Here is a 20,122-nt window from a genome sequence, read left to right as displayed (position 1 = left end):
TCCCTTGTAGAACTGCACTGTTGTCCCAATAGATTTCCAGTTGTTGTAATAGGTGTACCGGTTAATAATGGCGGATTTTGTAATCAAAGAAAACACGATAATTTCAAGAGAAACATCAAAAGTGCTTTATTCAAAGTAATGTCCATCGCTAGCTACACATTTCCCCCATCTTTCAGGTAACTTGTGGATATCGTCCCAATAGAACTTTTCTTGTTTTGAGGCAAACCATTCAGAGACCCAATTTTCTACTCCTTCGTACGTTTTGAAGTGCTGCTTAGAAAGTGCATGTGCCATCGATTGGAACAAGTGGCAATCTGAAGGAGCAAGGTCTGGTGAATATAGCGGGTGGGTTAATACTTCCCAGGCAACATCTTTTAACGTGTCTTTAACTGGTTTTGAAGTGTGTGATGGTGCGTCATCATGAAGCAAAATTACTTTGCCATGTCTTCTAGCACATTCTGGTCATTTCACGATCAAAGCGTGGTTCAAATTGATTATTTGTTGTCGGTAGTGATCAGTATTAACAGTTTCACCTGGTTTTAGAAGCTCATAATACACCACACCTTCCTGATCCCACCAAACGCAGAGCATTGTCTTCTTTCCCAAGCGATTTGGCCTTGCAGTCGATGTTGATGGTTGACCTGGATCAACCCATGATTTTGTGCATTTGGGATTCCCAAAATAAATCCACTTTTCATCAAGTCACAATTCGATGCAAAAAAGACTTTCTTTTGTGCAGCTGAAGCAACATTTTACTGATGACTTTTAGGTTTTCCATTTGTCTTTCGTTCAGTTGATTTGGCACCCATTTTCCTTCAAAATCTTTCCCATTGCTTGTACACAATCATAAATAGTTTGCTGAGCAACGTTTAATCTTTCTGTAGGTTGTTTTTGAGTTTGACACGCATCTTCATCCAATAATGCTTGTAACTGTTGGTCTTCAAACTTTTTCGGTTGACCTGGACATTCTTTGTCTTTCATATCGAAATCTCACTTTTAAAGCATTTAAACCAGTGTTCATAAGTATCTTGAGATGGAGCATGTTCACCATAAGCTTCCTGAAGTATATAATAACTTTTTCTTCAAAATAATGAATTAAAACATCCTGCAAATGCTCCTTTTTTGGCACGAAATTTGACATTTTTAAGCATAAAAATATCTATGATGTTAATACCTTCAGCAAATTTGACATATAAAGTTTTGAAGCTTGCTGTCAATACAACAAAATAGCATACATATCAAATTGCATATATATCAACATACGTGTAACTCCATCTATTGAAAAAAATCTGCATTAACTGGTACACCTAGTATTCCCATTTTCACTTCTCGCAAGACACCTTTTGATTTCTTCCTTCATCTCATTGTTAACCCATTCATTGTTTATTAATATGTTATTTCGACTCCATGTTGTGTGTTTTCCAGTTTTTTCTTGTAACTGATTTCTAGTTTCATTTCATTGGGATCAGAGAAGATGCTTGACATTTCAATCTTCTTAAATTCACTGAGTTTGTTTGTGGCTTAATATGTGGTCTATACTACAAAATTTTACATGTGCACTTGAAAAGAATGTATATTCTGCTGCTTTGGGTTGAAATGCTCTAAAATATTAATTAAATCCACCTGGTCTAGTGTGTCATTGAAGGCTGCTGTTTCCTTGTTTACTGACTGGAAGATGTCAATGGGGTGTTAAAGTCCCTTACTACAACTATTACTGTCAATCTCTCCTTTTATATCCATCAATATTTGCTTTACATATTTAAGGTGCTCCTATGTTAGACTCCTTTATCATTATGCAGTGTTAGTCTTTGCCTTACTATAGCCTTTTTTTTTTAAATCTATTTTGTATCACATAAGTATTGTTCCCCCAGCTTTTTTTTCATGTTCACTTGCATGAAACATCTTTTTCCATCTTTATACTTTTAGTCTGTGTGCATCTTTCATTCTAAGATAGGTCTCTTGTAGATAGCATATATATGAATCATGCTTTCTAATCCAGTTATGTTTTCTATTCTAATCATACCCTATGTTTTTTAATTGGAACATTTGAGCCATTTACATTTAATGTGATTATTAATAAGAATTTATTGCCATTTTCTTTATAACTATGCTTCTCTTTCTTCTTAAAGAATACTCTTTAACAATTTTAAATGATAGCCTTGCTGGGTAGAACAGTATTGGTTGTAGGTCCTTGCTTTTTTTCACTTTGAATATTTTGTGCCAATACCGTCTGGCCTGAAATGTTTCTGTCAAGAAATCAGTTGACAATCTTATGGGATCTCCCTTGTAGGTAACGGTCTTTGTTTTGCTGCTTTTAAGATTCTCTTTTTCTTTAACCTTTGCCATTTTATTTATGTCTTAGTGTGAGCCTCTTTGAGTTCATCTTGATTGGGGCTCTCTGAGCTTCCTGGACTTGTGTGTCTTTTTCCTTCACCAGGCTAAGGAAGTTTTCAGTCATTATTTCTTTAGATAGGTTCTCAATCCCTTGCTCTCCTCTCTTCTCCTTCTGGTAACCCTATGATGTGGATGTTGTTATGCTTCATGTTGTCCCAAAGGTCCCTTAAACTATCCTCATTTTAAAAGATTTTTTTTGCTGCTCTGTTTGGGTGTTTTCTGCTACCTTGTTTTTCCAAATCACTGATTTGGTCCTCTACTTCATTCAACCTATTGTTTATTCCTTTAGTATATTCTTCATTTCAGATATTGTATTCTTCCATTCTGACTGGTTCTATGGGTTCTATGTCCTCTTTTATGCTTTGTATGTCTTTAAATTTTCAGTGAGTTCATCTATTCTTTTCCCAAGTTCCTTGAGCACCCTTATAACCATTGTTTAGAGCTCTGTGTCAGGTAGATTGCTTGCCTCCATTTATTTTTCTGGAGCTTTCTCCCATTTTTTCATTTGGGGCATGTTTCTGTTTCTGCATTTTGGCCAACTCTGTATTTAATCTGATTTGCTATCTCTCCCAGTCCTGGAATGGTAGCCTAGTGTAGTAGGTGTCCTATGGAGCTAAGTGGCACAGTCTCCCTTATCACCAAAGCATGATGCTCCCTTTTGTGGATTATGTTGGTGTTGTAGAGTTTTGATTGCTGCTGGCCTCCTATTGTAGTCGAGTCATGATTGCTGTTGGCCCCTTCATGTGTGGGCCAACCCTCAGGCTGGCTGACAGTGAGGATTGTATGCGCTATTGTGAGGGTGATGACCACATGAAATGGAATTCATCCCAGCAGTGTCTAGTTCCCACTGAGATCCTCCTTTGGATGTGCCGCTTGTGGAGCTAATTGGGTCCTGTCTCTGATGTGGTCTGCAGCACACCACCAGGTGTGTTCGTTCTGGGGCCTTTTGGGAAGGAATCTGGTGCAGGTCAATGTCAGATATGGCCTTAGACTGGCCTTGGGCCACCTGTTTGGAACTACAATGGTATGCAGTTTGTGGCTACCTCTTCTAAGCCTGGAAGTGCATGGAGGGGCCAAAGTGTGCACCAAGGTCAGCTTACACCAGCATCATACATGGTGGCAGGGCAGGAAAAGGCCCAAGGCACCCCAAGATCCAACAGTTGCCTAGCTGTTAGGCTCAGTTAATAAAAGAACCTCTGGCCATACTCAAGTTGCATGAGATAGGTTCTTAGTGAGTGACCAGGTAGAAGTGAGTGGTATTCACCAGATTGATACAGATTCAAACCTGGAGTCAGTGCTGGGTCTGAGGCCACTCAGTAAATGTCCTAAGGCAGTGGTTCTCAACCTTCCTAATGCTGCGACCTTTTAATACAGTTCCTCATGTTGTGGTGACCCCCAACCATAAACTTATTTTCGTTGCTACTTCATAACTGTAATTTTGCTACTGTTATGAATTGTAATGTAAATATCTGATATGCAGGATGTGTTTTCATTGTTACAAATTGAACATAATTAAAGCATAGTGGTTAATCACAAAAACAATATGTAATTATATATGTGTTTTCCGATGGTCTTAGGCGACCCCCTGTGAAAGGGTCATTCAACCCCCAAAGGGGTCGCGACCCACAGGTTGAGAACCACTGTCCTAAGGCATACCAAGTCTAGCTGTCTCTTGCCCAGTACCTACAGACCTTTTGGTGGGGCAGGGCCTCAGAGAGTTGTCAGGGTGAGGCCAGCAGAACTTATCAGGCCCAAAGAGACCAAGATTTGATGGTGTGAAGGAAGGTTCTGCACCGGTTGGGCACGAGAGGAAAAATGTCCTTTGTCATAAAGCCACACAACTCAGTCTGTCCCACATTCTGCCTGGAGAACCTGCGTGTTGGGAGGGTGGGATATTAGATCTCCTGTGAGGGGATGGCACTGGTCAAGCTTGAGGGAAGATACAGGAAATGGCCCTCGCCCGAGAGCCACGTAACTCAGTCTGACACCAGGACCTCTACACCAGTGGCCCAGGAAGATGATTCCTCTTCTGGGTGTGAGCTCGGGGGCGACAGGGAGCAGTTTGGGGCTCTTGCTTTCCTCTAGGCCAGTGGTTGGCAAACTGCGGCTCGCGAGCCACACGCGGCTCTTTGGTCTCTTGAGTGTGGCTCTTCCTGTCTTAGGAGTACCCTAATTAAGTTAATAACAATGTACCTACCTATATAGTTTAAGTTTAAAAAATTTGGCTCTCAAAAGAAATTTCAATTGTTGTACTGTTGATATTTGGCTCTGTTGTCTAATGAGTTTGCCAACCACTACTCTAGGCTGATGCCATATGGAGGTGATTGCTCGCCCCAAGACAGATGGCATCTATGGGCTATGTGGGAGAGGGACTGAGCACAGGGATCCTGGCAGTTGTCTCTTTAGCTCTTTCTGTGGAGCCACAAAACTCAGTCTCTCCTCACACAACGCTAGTCATCTCTGAGCTGCCCTTCTTCTACCACAGCCAAGGGTGAGTGGTTGGCCCTTTAAAAGGGAGCCTGGATTTCTAGCAGAATTGTCTCTCCCTGCCAGACAGAATCCCCTCTGATTTTCACAACCACATTTTATGTGGGCTCCTCTACCTGGTTCTGTTGCTCGAGCTGAGGTGTCTGGCATGCGGTTGAGAACACTCTTTCCTCAGAAGGACACCCCCCCAGCTGAGGTATGCCTCTGGAACCTCAGCTGCCACTAGTAGGAGCAGAGCCAGCCTTATTTGTGTCTCTGCCCTTCCTACCAGTCTTGATGTGGTTTCTTCTATAAATCTTTGGTTATTACTTCTCTTCAGCAGGCTATTTAGGATGATTGTTCTATAATTTAATTGTAATTCCAGTTTGGTCCTGGGAGGAGGTAAGTTGTAACTTCCATCTACTCGGCCTCCATCTTGGATCTCCCTATGCATTTTTTTTGGACTTGATTTAGTTTTTCAGAATTAACATAAGAAAATACATAAGGAATTACACAGAAAATGATACAATGGTCCTTAATTTCACTGAGGTCAGAAGAAAAATAGGCAAATTTAATGTTATTTTAACAGCTCTAAAAACAGAGCTTCCTAGCAAAGAGAAGATAGGCTGTTAAAACAGAATAAAGAGTCTCTTTCTGTGCTGACTTTTTTTAAAATCCTCACCTGAGGATATATTCAGTGAATTTTAGAGAGAAGGGAAGAGGAAGAGAAAAACAGAGAGAGATAGTAAGAGAAAGAGAGAAATATTGATTGGTTGCCTCTCACATGCACCCTGACCAGGGCTGGGGATTAACCCACAACCCAGGTATGTGTCCCGACCAGGAATAGAACCCGATACCCTCTGATGTATGGGACAATGCTCCAACCAACTGAGTACACCAGCCAGGGCTGTATTGATTTTTTTTGGAAACTGACATTCTTTTTATTTATTTTTAAAATATATTTTTATTGATTTCAGAAAGGGAGAGGGAGAGAGAGACAGAATCATTGATTGGCTGCCTTCTGCACACCCCACACGGGACTGAGCCCACTGGGCATGTACTCTGATCAGGAATCGAACCATGACCTCCTGGTTCATGGGTCAATGCTCAACCACTGAGCCACGCCAACCAGACTGTATTGATTTTTAAAAATACTTGTTTGTTTTAGAACATTCATGTGAGAACTTATGTCGTTTTATGAGAGAACATGATAATAATTTAAGCCCAAATATAAATAAAGTTATGAGCCATCATTTCCTTGTTATAAAATTAATCATGGGAATTTAACATTACTTAAGAATTCCTTTGTTAATACCAATGATTTTCCATGGTTGAATCAAAACATAATGAAGCTGCCAAGAACATGTACTTACCTTTACTTTTTACCTGAGGGAAAAATCAAATGGAAGAAGGCATGAAGTACTGGCTAGACACTCAGGAAACTTTTCCTCTTCCTGTGGAATACACAGGAATAGGAAAAACTTCTAAGATAACTATTTAACCAAAGTGTGCTGGCAACTCTGAAAAGTCAACCCACTGATGTAGTTATATAATAGAATTACTCTGAGAAAAACTGGGGATTTCCTCACTAAACGAAGACATGCCATTCTATTTCCACTTAAATAACTGAGAAGAAAAAGTGCAAAATTTACAAATTACAGCATAAATACTCCTATTACTTTAACATTTTGGATACAAATCTGTTATTGTAACTCTCAGATAAACATGTGACTGTGTGACCATCCAAAACTATCTGGATATAGATGTATTAATTTGATTAAAACAAACAAAATCTAAACATCAAAAACTTGAGATCTGCATGTGATAATTTCTATGGATGTAATTTAAAAAAATAATGCCATTACTTTCCTACATAGTTCAAAGAATAAAAGCATAAGCATAAAAGCTATTTTTTTAAAAAGCTGCTGAGGAAAGACAGGAAAAAAAATCGTAGTATGGAATGATAAGGCAACCAGGTCAATATGTTATGATTATTTAAAAATACATCAACACCTCTTTAGGTACCATAAAATCTGTATTGGAAATAATAAACTATTTGGTATTCATAAAAATTTGCCTAAAACCTGTAAAAATGTACAAAAGTTACCAGAGGGTTAATTGGAATATCAATCACCTAGGTAAAGTATATAAAAACTTTACCTTACCCAGTGTGTTGGAGCTAAATATATGGCATTTAAATGCATCTTTATGTATATTTAAAAACTTATAAACTTCTGAAAAATAATTTGAAATTGGTTTGAAATTTAACGTTATTTACAACTTACACATTTTTTTTTTGTTGTGATGGTGATGGCGTTTTTGATGGTCTTCCTCGTCCTTTCTGTGGTATGGATTGTGTGGATTCAAGTGCACTAGTCTCAGGAGATTCTGCTCTGCTTTGGAGAAGACCCAAATGTGGATAGCATCAAGTTATGATTTATAATATAGTAACTAAATATATGCAGTTTAGAGTTACACATACTTACTTCTGTTGTGCTCTCTTTGAAGTTCGGTGCTGTTTGCTTTTTGACTTCTGTTCTGTGTTTCCACTTTGTCTTTCCTCTTCTTCCTCTTCTTCTACTACTGAAGGTCCAGATTTTTTTTTGCTTCCTTTTTTAGAAGTTTTCATTGTTGGTTCTTCTTTTGTTGTACCTCCTCCAGCAAGAGGTTTTGGTGGTCGGCCTCTTTTACCTTTTTTTGGTGGACTATTCTGTTCATCCTCATTTTCTAACATATCTTCTTTGAGCCTTTTTTCCTCAGGCCATTGTGGCTCATCGGACTCTGAAGTTGTATGGCCTCTCTTCCGTCCACGCTGACTGCCTTTAGGTTTCTGTTCTTGTACCAACTTAGTCAGGTCATCCATACCTAATTTCTCTTCTGAATCGGTGGCTGATGTTTTTTTCCGGCTTCTAGGTTTGTCCAATTCAGACTAGGAATAAAAATCACAATTTCAAATATAAAATTGTTAGTAAGCATATTTTGAATGAAACAAACAAAAAAATCTATTAGGCACTTTTGTCATAAAAATATACCTAAATAAAGTATAGAGTTCTTAAGTATATCAGAACCACAACTTTACTTGCTTTTATTAATAGTTTTATAATTTAAAAAATTATCTGGGATTAGAGGGTAATCATTTATTTTTACTTAAGCTAGAAAGCCTCAAATGGAAACCTCTCAAGACCACTATTTTATTAAATTATAAATTTTAACAAAAGGCACATAAAAAGAACATTCTAATTCAATGCTTGAATAATAGATGGCTATATTAAAGTATAATGGATCAGTTTTGATATTCGAGTAATTCTAATTTTACCACACAGTATATAGTAAGACATAAAATACCTATGTTATATATCATGCTTTACATATCATAAAAGGACTTTTTTTGTTTTATAAACAAAAGTGGCAAAATATAGAAGTTAAACATTTATTAAATTTTGAACACATTTCTGAATCAAAGATACTGCTTTATCCCAGGTAACAAAAATAATTTTAAAAGTCAGTGACTTTCAAATCTATATATATAAAAGCCTAAGTGACCGAACGACTGGTCACTATGATGCACACTGACCACCAGGGGGCAGACTCTGAATGCAGAAGCTGACCCCTGGTGGGTCAGTGCACTCCCACAGCCAACCTCCCGTGGCCGGCCAACCTCCAATGGTCCCTCCCCTGCGCCAGCCGGCCCCAATCAGCCCCGATCATCGGCCAGGCCAAGGGACCCCACCCGTGCATGAATTCATGCACTGGGCCTCTAGTTTAAAATAAAATCCTAGTCTAAATTTAGAGAATTTATGCATTTACCAGCAGATAGAGACAAAAAATTCTCCAAATCAATGAAGAATACTATGTATGATCATGTATAATGTTCTCCATATACACAAATACAACATAAAACACACAAATATATAAGTTTATAGTAATAAGTTAACTTCCAAAGTTTGTACCAATTTACATTCTTAAAAATCACTGAAAACAAAAATGATCTACCTGTAATTTTAAAATGTTTAATTAGTTGTGCATTTCCTATTTGTGAACTGCCTAATTATGTCATTGGTATTATACCCTTTTCCATTTGTTTCCTGGAGTCCTAGTGTTTTAATCTATATTCTTTTACACTTTTGCATATTTTAAAATTTTGTTAACTATTTGTTATGGACTGAATTGTGTCTCTACAAACTTCACTGGTTGAAGCCACAACCTCTAATGTGATGTATTTGGAGATAGAGCCTTTAAGAGGTACTTCAGTTGAGATGAGGTCATGCGGGTTGAGGCCCATATGATGGGATTAGTGATCTTATGAGATAACAACAGAGTGCTCTCTGTCAATATATGTCTTCATCATGTAAACACACAACAAGAAGGTGGCCATCTGCTAACCCGAAAGAAAGCTCTCACCAGGAACTGAATTGGTCAGAACTTTGATCTTAACTTTTCCAATCTTCAGAAATGTGAGAAAATTAATTTCTATTGTTTTATGTTACCCAGTTTATAGTATTTTGTTATGGCAGCCCAGTCAGACAAGACATTATTTGTTACCTTGTTTTAGAATAGGATATGAGACGAAGTTGTGAACTGCTTTTTCCTACTCCCACCCCCAAAGAGACATTCAATTCTTTCAAAATTACTGATTTGTAATGCTTCCTTTATTCTTTATTATGTGTTAAAAAGTAATGTTTGGGGGTATTAAAACAGCAGTACAATATTTTACTAATCATAACTATGTGTCTGGTTTGGTTGATCTTATGATTTACTCCTCTTTTTTTTAATCCATTTATTCTTTCACATGGAGGACTTAAAATCACACTGGAATTGTAGTTATATATTAATTTAAATACATATTTTTATTGATTTCAGAGAGGAAGGGAGCGGGAGAGATAGATAGAAACATCAATGATGAGAATCACTGATCGGCTGCCTACTGCAAGCCCCCTACTGGGGATCGAGCACCCAGCCCAGGCATGTGGCCTGACCAGGAATCAAATTGTTCACCGGTTGATGCTCAACCATTGAGCCACACAGGTTGGGCCAATTATATATTAATTTAGAAAAAATTGTCATCTTTTTTTTTTATTTTTAGGAATAGTTTACTGATTTTTAGAGAGAGCGAAAGAGAGATGGAGAAACATTGATGCGAGAATGTAACATTGATCAACTTCTTCCTGCACACCCCCCATCAGGCCAGCAACCTGGGCATGCATGTGCCTTGGCCAGGAATTGAACCGGCAACCCTTTGGTACACAGGACAATGCCCAACCAACAGAGCCACATTGGCTGGGGAAAAACTGTCATCTTTTAAATTCATTTTCCCTATGAAGGAACATAGCATATTTCTTCTCTTTGTTCAAGTCTTCTATGTTTCTTAGTTTTTGATATTTTCTCCACAAAGGTTCTCACTATTTCTTTGTAAGATCACATTTAGATCTATCTGTCTGTCATCTCTCTATCTAGTTTGGTTGTTGTAGTGGTTATTGGGGTGAAGTCAATCCACTTTCCCCCCAGTGTATACCTAAAGAAAGTAAAATCAACAGAGTGAAGTTAGTTATGTACATACATATATACAGATACCTGGCTACCATGCTAAACTCTTAGTTTTTCAATTACTTCTCTAGTTTTTCTAAGATTACACAAATAAAAATAAATTTCTCTTCTTATTCATTGTCATACCTTTACTTTTATTTCATGTCTTCTTGAAATGAACATTCTAGTACAATTTAAATAATAGTGGTGACAGCAGGTTGCTTGTTTTGTTCCTGACTTTTCATAAGAATGCTTCAAGTATTTTGCCATTAAGAATAATAACTTTGACTAAATCATTCACTACTAATTTAAATAGATAAAATTTTTAGCATGTTAGGGATTTATCCTTTTGGAATTAGTTTATTAAAAGTTCATCTGTGAAAATTTATGTCTTCTTTGGCATGATCTATGATTCTCTTTTTAGCATTTTTCTTATTTTGTTTATTAATATGCTATAACATACTAAGAGATTTTTTAAGCATTATATTATCCTTGCATTCCAAGGAAAAAAAGACCTACAAATGATTGGTTTTAATTTGTTAGTATATATTTAGTTTTTATTTTAATTTAAAAAAAATTTTTCCATCACCATTTATCCCCTCTATGCCTTCTTCCCCCTCCACCCCCACAATCACCACACTATTGTCTTATGTCCCATGAGTTCTCTCTTTTTTCCTTTTATATAATTAAAAATTACCTGTTGTTACTCAGAGATGGGAAGATAAAAGAAATATACATTAAAACTAAATTTAAAGTGTCATCTCCAATTTTAAATGCTATAATTAACTTGGATGTCCAAAGATCTGAAAGGATGGCTTAATTCCTTTATGCTCTGAAAAAGGTTGGTGGTAAAAATGAAACCAATGCCTGCTTTCTTGAGAATACCATAAAATTAATCTAGTTTGCTAACGCCCTACATTCTCTAATTTCTTTTTCATTTTGCACTACATTGTTTTAAGAGCAAAGTGAGTATAAAACTAAGGCTAGGAGCAGGAAAATGTTACTTGCAAAACTATAATTTTGAATATAAATATATATGGAGAATTCCTTTGCAATTTAATATCAATATGAAGCTAGGAATAGCAAGGGAGACAGTATTCTTTCACTATGATTTATTGATATTAAAATTAAACTTCTGTCTCATAATTCTCATCTCTCTGAGGATATTTCAGTTGAAACTAGATTAATAAGTTTCTAGAACTTTTGAAAATGAATGCAATGTTGCACAAAGGACAGCCAAAGGTCTTCATTATAATAATACATATAGATCCCAAAAGGACAGAAATTCAAAACTGTTCAATGAAAAATAGAGACTGTATTTTTGCATTGCTTCCTAAGGTAAAATTAGATGTGGGATTTACAGAATAACAAAAATGTTAAGAATTAATCAAAATCATGCTTCCCAAATTTGAGGGGATAAGGAGCAGCAGCATGTGGATGGGGGTGGCCTAGTTGATGTTTCCAATAAATGAAAGAAATTATAAGCTCTCCTCCATTAAGGCATTTCCAAGCACATGGTGACCAACTCTCATAAATGACAATGAAGGAATTTTTGCACTAAATGAGAAGTAGGATTAGAAGACAAATACCTTTTCCAATTCAAGGATTTTCTTCTATAAATCCAGGTAACAGCATTCCTTTCTGGCTAAGCAATCAATTTTAATTCTGGTGGGCCGAAATTTTTAAATAGCCCATAAAAATCAGAATTTACAGATAGTAATGATTTAGTAAGAATTTTAGAATTACAATTTTTTAAGCAAAAAGAGAAACAATCTGGCAAAATAAATTACTGGAGAAACTTTAAAAGAACTGAAAATAAAAGTTCTTGGCTATGTAATGTTGGGCCAGTAAAAGACAAGCAGAGCAATACTACAGGGGTGGGCAAAAGTAGGTTTACAGTTGTGAGTACACAAAACAGAGTTTATTCCTGTATTATTATTTATTTATAAATTATTGTCTTGTTCTGTAAACCCTCTTTTGCCCATCCCTGTATTTCAGAGAAAGCAAAAGTAATTATTTTACTAATAACCTTCCACCTGTATTAATTGAGTAGATTGAAACACATTAACTTTTATTTTATGGTAATCATTAATAAAAACATTAATCTTTATAACAACAATTCATTTGGGCTAACTGACTTATTCTGATAAACCTTACCAGCTAAGTATCCACATGCTACAGATAAAGCTATTAGTTATCTTAAAAAGTTTAGAGCTAACCTAGAAAATAAAAATGTGCCCTATTATTAAGGCCATCAGGTTGTGTTGAAATATATAACTACCTTCTGTATCTGCACCAAAACTACCAACTTTGTCTTCAAATGACATTTATAAATTGTATCTATCATATCAGCTATCATTGCTATTAAGATTTTAAAACTAAACAAGGACTATATGAGAACTGTAGCAATTCCGACCTTTACTAGAAGTTTATTTAGTAATTAAAGGCTGAAGAAATCAACTAAAATGAGGGAGCCTTTAAATACCCTCATTCTATTTCCTTTCTCTAAGGCTAATTCTAAATTTATTATGTTTTTTAAAAAAGCAAGCAAACAAACAAAAAAACCAGCAGTCTGAGTATAGAACTGGACTAGCATGTTAGAGTCCAAAGACCTGAAGAAAGAAGATTACTTAGTAGAATAACAAAAGGCACAAGAAATTCAATATACTTAAATTACATGGTAGAGGATAATCATAAACTCAAATTTGTAATTAAAATTTTTAAAAGGAAATCATGTCACCCTGGCCGGTGTTGCTCAATGGTAGAGCCTCAGCTTGTGCATCAAAGGGTCTCGGATTCCATCCTGGAACATACCTGAGATTGTAGGTTCAATCCCCATCCTGGTCAGGTGAGTGTGGGAGGCAATGAATCAAAATGTCTCTCTCACATAGATGACTCTTTCTTTCTCTCTCTCTTAAATGTCTCTCTCTCTCCTCCCCCCACTCCTTTTCTACCTCCTCTTTCACTCTCTCTAAATGTCAATGGGAAAAATATCCTCGGGTAAGGATTAACAAACAAACAAAAGAAAATCATGTCAAATTTGAGAGTAATGTTAAGTAGTTTCAGTGTAAAAATTATTATTTACAGTAAAATGATAATAGTAATAATGATAAAATCAAACCAAATAGCTCACCCTTACAAGATCAGAGTCGTCTCTCTTGTCACTTTTTTTCCCCGACAAAGGTGAAGACATTGTGTAATCCTCATTTTCACTGTGGTCCATTTCAGAACTATCAAGCCTTTTAATATAATTTATAATTGTTATTACAATCAAATAACCTTAAAAGCTTTTTCTGTTCTCTAATGCAGCTTTATAAAATAAAGGTTCATTCCATTCAAAAAGTATTGGTTTTATTCTATCATACTTCGCACTAAAACAACAAGCAAAGAAGCACATTTAATTAAAAAGGAAAATAAAAACATCACAAATTTACCTCTTTCCTAATTCTTTTTAAAACCTAAATTCTATCTTGGAGTGGGAACATAAACTAAATTAAGACTTTTCTTATTAGCAAGTTGGATTGGCCTACATTACAATCTGCCCTGTCCCCTGCCTCTCCTTTTTCCCTAATTCTTTTTCTTCTTACATTATCACCCTCTAATACACTAAAAATTACTAGGTTTATTATCTACCTGACTACCTTTTCCTGCTAGAATGTAAATGTGGATCTTTTGTCAATTTTACTTACCAATGCATACTAATGCACGTGGACTAGTGCTTGGCACAGAGTAGGTACCCAATAAATACTTGTTAAATAAATTAACAGCACATTTTTTCATGCATTGGTATGTCTTCTATCTGGTTTTAAAACCCACTGAAACATTACTGAATCCTGGATTTCAGTATCTAGCTAAGGAGCTACCCTGAGTTCTAGACTCACATATCCAGCTGCCCACTCACTTGAATTTATAATAGGCATCTGAACCTTACCACAGCCAAGACAGTTACTTGGACACCTCTTTTCCCCACCTCTCCAAAACACACACACACACACACACACACACCAACACACCCAACAGGCACAGTCTGTTCCTCCTCAAGGACTCTACAGTTCAGTAAACGGCACCATTATCTCCATAGTTATTCAGGCAAAAAGCCAGGATACATCTTTAAATCCTCCTTTTCCCTAACTGTTCACAACTAATCCATCAAGCAAGACCACTTTGATCTTGCATCAAAATAAATCCCAAATTTCACTATTTACCATCTTCTTCCCTCTTTATCCCTTCCCTAGAAGACTATTAGCTGACTCCAAACTGTTTTTTTTTTAATCTCAATCCTAGCTTCTCTATTCTCCAAACAATCAGAGCAGTCTTTTAAAGAGCTAATCAGATCACTAGACTCCATAACAATATCTTCCAGTTGTACTTAAAAATCAAAACCAAATTTCTTACATTCACAAAGTCTAAATATAATCTGGCTATCTCTCAACTTCATCTCTAACCATTATTATCATTCCTACTCTCCAATCAAACCATCTCAAACACACTTAGCTCATTCTCTTAGAAAAAGTTCTAGTGAAGAGATGGGATTGGATGAAAAAAAAATGATAAGATTAGTCAGAGTGAAAGAAAATTTAACCAAAGTATATTGAAAAAGTATAGCATAAAACCAGGAGTCATTTGTTTTGAGTAACAATGGGAGATGAGGACAGACTAACATATAAACTATCTCTGTGGTCGGCAAACTGCGGCTCACGAGCCACATGCGGCTCTTTGGCCTCTTGAGTGTGGCTCTTCCACAAAATACCACGTGCGGGCGCACACATACAGTGCGACTGAAACTTTGTGGCCCATGCGCAGAAGTCGGTATTTTGTGGAAGAGCCGGTATTTTGTGGAAGAGCCACACTCAAGGGGCCTAAGAGCCGCATGTGGCTCCCGAGCTGCGGTTTGCCGACCACTGAACTATCTTAAAAGCAAACAAGGGAGCCAATTAAGATTTCTGAGCAATGGAATAACCTTAAACCAACAGCACTGAAAAAAAGAGCATCTAGCAGTGATATGATCTACATAGCTAGAGGAGTAAGGAAGGGAAATAGCCAAGTATAACAATTAAAGAGAATGAATGAAATGATAACAGAAAAGAGAAGAATAAAACACTGTAGGGAAAAATAACTGGTAAAACTTAGCAGCGGGGAGAGTCAAGGACAGTTTTGATGCTCTTAGTCTAGACCAGGGGTGGGCAAACTTTTTGACTCGAGGGCCACAATGGGTTCTTAAACTGGACCGGAGGGCCAGAACAAAAGCATGGATGGAGTGTTTGTGTGAACTAATATAAATTCAAAGTAAACATCATTACATAAAAGGGTACAGTCTTTTTTTTTTTTAGTTTTATTCATTTCAAACGGGCCGGATCCGGCCCGCGGGCCGTAGTTTGCCCACGGCTGGTCTAGACGACTAGGCAGAGTTCGATCATCTATGATTATAACCAGAAATTCAAGGAAAAAACCCCAATAATTTAGAAATTAGTTGCTGAAAATGTTTTGGTCATTTTAAGTATGAGGATATTCACTAGTAAATGTTCCAATGATATGTGTGAAGAGTCACTTAGGTATAAGCCACTAATATACATTAATATAGAAATCTTGAACAAATAAGAGCTATCGATATTAATTCTGTTCTACTTCTATTGTACTATACAGTGGAACCTCGGTTCTCGAACTTAATTTGTTCTGTAAGGCTGTTCAAGAAGTGATTTGTTTGAAAACAGAATTTATCCCCCATTAAAAATAATGTAAGTTGAATTACTCTGTTCCAGATCACCAAATGATTCCCTGTTTTAACCTTTCCTATATTCAGTACATGTCTGTTAACATACTGTTTAATCTGTAAACACACACTTCTTTTCTTAATTTATAAAACCACCCCCTACTAGCCTTAAAAAAATCACTTTTAGCACTCATTCCAGGGGTGTCTTTCAGGTCAGTATGCAGCATTTTTGCTTGTCTCAGAAATGCTGTCACCTGCTAACTACTTTTCCTTTATTCAAATCAACTTCAGTTCTACTTCTACAATTGCCTGTGATCTCTGCTTCTTTCACACCCTTAGCAACATTAGCACTCCTGATGGCCTCTATGTTTTTAAAATTGTGCTAATTGTTGATTTCACCAGCAACAGAAGCATTCTCTCCTTTGTTGCCTGAGAGACACTTTTCCTCCCACTGAGGTATCAGCATGAAAGGGTTGTCAGGTTGAAAACCAAAGTTTGGTTGGACAAGCAAGACATTCTTTTCTGTGAACAACTTGGTCAAGAATCAAATTGAGATGGGAGATGTTCCAGAACCGAGGTTTGACTGTATAACATTTAAACATTCATTGTAAGGGAATTGGTAAGATACTTCAGAATGTCTCCTCCTTCCTTTACTAATTGGTTATGAACAATGCAAAAGACAGCATAAAGTCTTCCACAATAACTTAGCAAAATCAATAAACAGTGGCAGTTTAGCCCCGTATAAGGCTCTGCTGCTAACTAAGGATGTACTAAGCACTATGCTAAAACTAGAGAAAGTGTAAAATGTGTTTCCTTTTTGCTTTCTTTAAACAAAAAGTTTATACATGCACATACTAAAAATAAATTTAAATCATACCAAAGAATATAAGATGATCTCCCCGCCTACACTAGATTACATCAACAGTATTAAGATGTGATGTATTCTTTTAAAAACTTTCTATGCATATATAAGAAAATGTAAATGCAATTCCTTTTTAAAACTCAAAAATAGCCCTAACCGGTTTGGCTCAGTGGATAGAGCGTCGGCCTACGGACTCAAGGGTCCCAGGTTCGATTCCGGTCAAGAGCATGTACCTTGGTTGCGGGCACATCCCCAGTAGGGGGTGTGCAGGAGGCAGCTGATTGATGTTTCTCTCTCATTGATGTTTCTAACTCTCTATCCCTCTCTCTTCCTCTCTGTAAAAAATCAATAAAATATATTAAAAAAATAAAAATAAATAAAACTCAAAAATACATAACACTGTTCTTATTCTTTGTCTTTTCACTCAATAATGCAGGGGTCCTCAAACTACGGCCCGTGGGCCACAAGCAAATACAAATATTGTATTTGTTCCCGTTTTGTTTTTTTACTTCAAAATAAGATATGTGCAGTGTGCATAGGAATTTGTTCATAGTTTCTTTTTAAACTATAGTCCGGCCCTCCAACGGTCTGAGGGACAGTGAACTGGCCCCCTGTTTAAAAAGTTTGAGGACCCCTGTAATAATGTATTATCGAAACTCTTGATAGTATCTCTTACTTCATCATTTTTAATGACTGTGTATTCGACTGAATGGACGTACTGTTATTTAACAGTTTTACAATTGCTAGACAATTGGATTACCCCAAAAGCCAGAATATGAAAGGCCAAGATGGAGAGCTTGACTACCAATGTTAAATGGTATGCAATGATTTCCACTCACTGACATTAAATGTTTTGGGTTACATTATTTTAGATCTCATAGCTTTGTTGGAATCCTTAAATATAAAGTAGTTATTTCTTATGTACTTACCTCCCTTTTATTCTTCCAGGAGAGCTTGGGTTTGAGCTGCTGCTTGAATTGCTCACAGTTTCCATTCGTGAAGATTTTGTCTGAGATTGTTTGCCTGCTGATGCAAGTGGCTTATTAACAGCTCCTAGAACATTGGTTGCTTTAGGCTGAAATAAAAAATGCATTATCTCTATTAGATTAAAGCCAAAAGAAATTTAAAGGACCATAAATAACATCTCTGTCAAAGTATTTATGTACAAATCATGAAAAAATGTGCCTATTATGTAAGAATAAATTGGCTATCACTTGAACAAATAAAAAACTATAGGTAGCAGAATAGTCAAGTTTCTTAGTTATTTCAAAGCTTATATAGAAGTGAGAACAAATCAAATGTATAACAATGAGAACAGATTATTAGACTCTTGCTGTGGAAGGACAGAAGATGCTTTTCCACTTTAAGATTCTTATCTTGATATTATAGGATAGATATTTAAAGATCAAAGTCTCCAAGGGCTTTATTATAAAGCTAAAAAGTAAGTTCATGTATCTCAGCTTACATCTATATAGTTAATGTAACTATTTCTTACTAGCAAATGGAAGATAACTAATAATTAAAATTTCTTACTTAAAATATACCAATGTTTAAAAAAATACAAAATAACATAATTATACCACTAATGCAACTAAAATAAACTACCACATAAGAATTGAAACAATTCTCAAAACATACTTTTCCAGGAGTGAAAAACGATTTCATTTCTGGAGGCAGATAATTTTTGGTGTTACTGAAGTTCTACAAGCAAGAGAAAAAGATGTAGTTAGTGAATACTAAAACACTGTACCTGTGAGGGTCAAAAGCTAAAAAAAGCCAACAGCAGCTTCTGTTTTGAAATACATAAAAAGTTCATACTTATTAAAACTAATCAGTTAAAACACAAAATTTCAGTTATTGTTTTTAAATAATATACTTGAATTAATCTTGTACCACACAGACTCCTCATATCTTAATCACACCAAAGTGAATGCTTCAAAGCAGACAATAATCACTTTCAGCTTTTGGGTGAAACTACAGGCCATTCTAAATTTCTATATACACTATATTAAGACTTTAATTGGTATTTTGATTAAAAAAAAAGAGACATTGCTGGTTTCTATACTCTCAGTTACTCAAAAGTCAAAGAGAGATTCTTGAAAACACCTTTTATATCTCATACAATACTTGAGTTTTATGACAGTGGGAACATTCTTGTAGCATTCCAAGGATCTTGGGTCTATTCCAGTGTCTTTCTCCACTTGTTTCCTCATACTAAAGTAAATCCTAGATTTTGCGGACCTCGATTTAACAAACTTCGGATTTAACTGACAAAATTTCCAGTCTGTATGTCCTTTGTGAAAATTAACACCCTGTTAATTTTAAAATGCTTTTAATCAAGACTTGCTTATAATTAAATTAACAGGTTATTTTTGTTATTAACTGCTATTTTCAATAAATCTTAGAGTTGGAAAAAATACTGTAATAATTTTGCTGACATAAATAAATAGACAGAGCAGGGTAACGATTATTTAAGAACCAGCTCTGGGCAGTTGACCTCCCCAAACCAGTTTTAAGTGCAATAGAGAAAATAAACCCTTGCTGCTGGATAGAGAAGCCGTATAGCCTCAGAGGCCAACCCCAAAACACTGCCACCCAGAGGCTGAGCCACAAACTGACTCTTAGGTGATCACAAATTAAGGCAGTCTGGATCACAAATACGGCCTGCTTTAAAATCAGGACTGTGATTTACAACACGGAGGAACAGTGTATCGCAGGGAAATTCAACCCTCTCCTGAATACCTGGCAAGACTAAGGCGAGCCAGGCTGAAGAGTAGAAGAACCAAAAGACCTTCACTACTGCAAATTTTTTCTTTTTTCGCCTTTTAACTAAGAAACCAATTTTTTTTCTTTTTCTTCTTTTTCCATCACCTGATTTTACCCTTTTAATTACTACATTTTAATTTTTAACCAGTATTATTACTGCTACCATATTACCATTTTTTAAAGTGCCATTTTATTTTCTCTTTATTTTATTTTGGGAGTAGTGTTCTCCATTCTATTTTCATCGTTCCTTTAGCATCAATTTTCCCTACCTCAATTTTACCTCTATGCTAAAACCCTCTTCCTCACTTTTCCCCTTTCGGTGTCCTGTTTCTCTTACCCTATTCCTGCTTTAGATTTTCCCTATTCCGTCTTTTACCCCCTGTCTAATTTCACCCTACTTA

The 20,122-nt window shown here is 36.2% G+C and overlaps 1 protein-coding gene across 7 annotated transcripts in view; it reads right to left on the bottom strand.

The window, feature by feature from the left end:
- The window catches only part of PDS5B (PDS5 cohesin associated factor B), a 238,784-nt gene that overhangs the window by 10,374 nt on the left and 208,288 nt on the right, over window positions 1–20,122 (bottom strand). For 3 of the 7 annotated variants that reach the window (XM_014449724.2, XM_023748975.1, XM_014449766.2), the window contains 5 exons: window positions 18,594–18,656; window positions 17,885–18,030; window positions 13,517–13,622; window positions 7,347–7,789; window positions 7,146–7,256 (listed from right to left, as the gene is read on the bottom strand). In XM_014449724.2, coding sequence (XP_014305210.1) covers window positions 7,146–7,256; window positions 7,347–7,789; window positions 13,517–13,622; window positions 17,885–18,030; window positions 18,594–18,656 — 869 coding nt within the window. Of the gene's footprint in view, window positions 1–7,141; window positions 7,257–7,346; window positions 7,790–13,516; window positions 13,623–17,884; window positions 18,031–18,593; window positions 18,657–20,122 lie in introns of those variants that run through there. The other 4 variants (XM_006083609.3, XM_014449711.2, XM_014449715.2 and 1 more) reach the window with 4 other exon arrangements.

This window comes from Myotis lucifugus, unplaced genomic scaffold (assembly GCF_000147115.1).
Source record: "Myotis lucifugus unplaced genomic scaffold, Myoluc2.0 scaffold_7, whole genome shotgun sequence".
NCBI lineage: Eukaryota > Metazoa > Chordata > Mammalia > Chiroptera > Vespertilionidae > Myotis > Myotis lucifugus.
The sequence above is the reverse complement of the archived record's forward strand: the minus strand, read 5'-3'. Positions and strand labels throughout refer to the sequence as shown.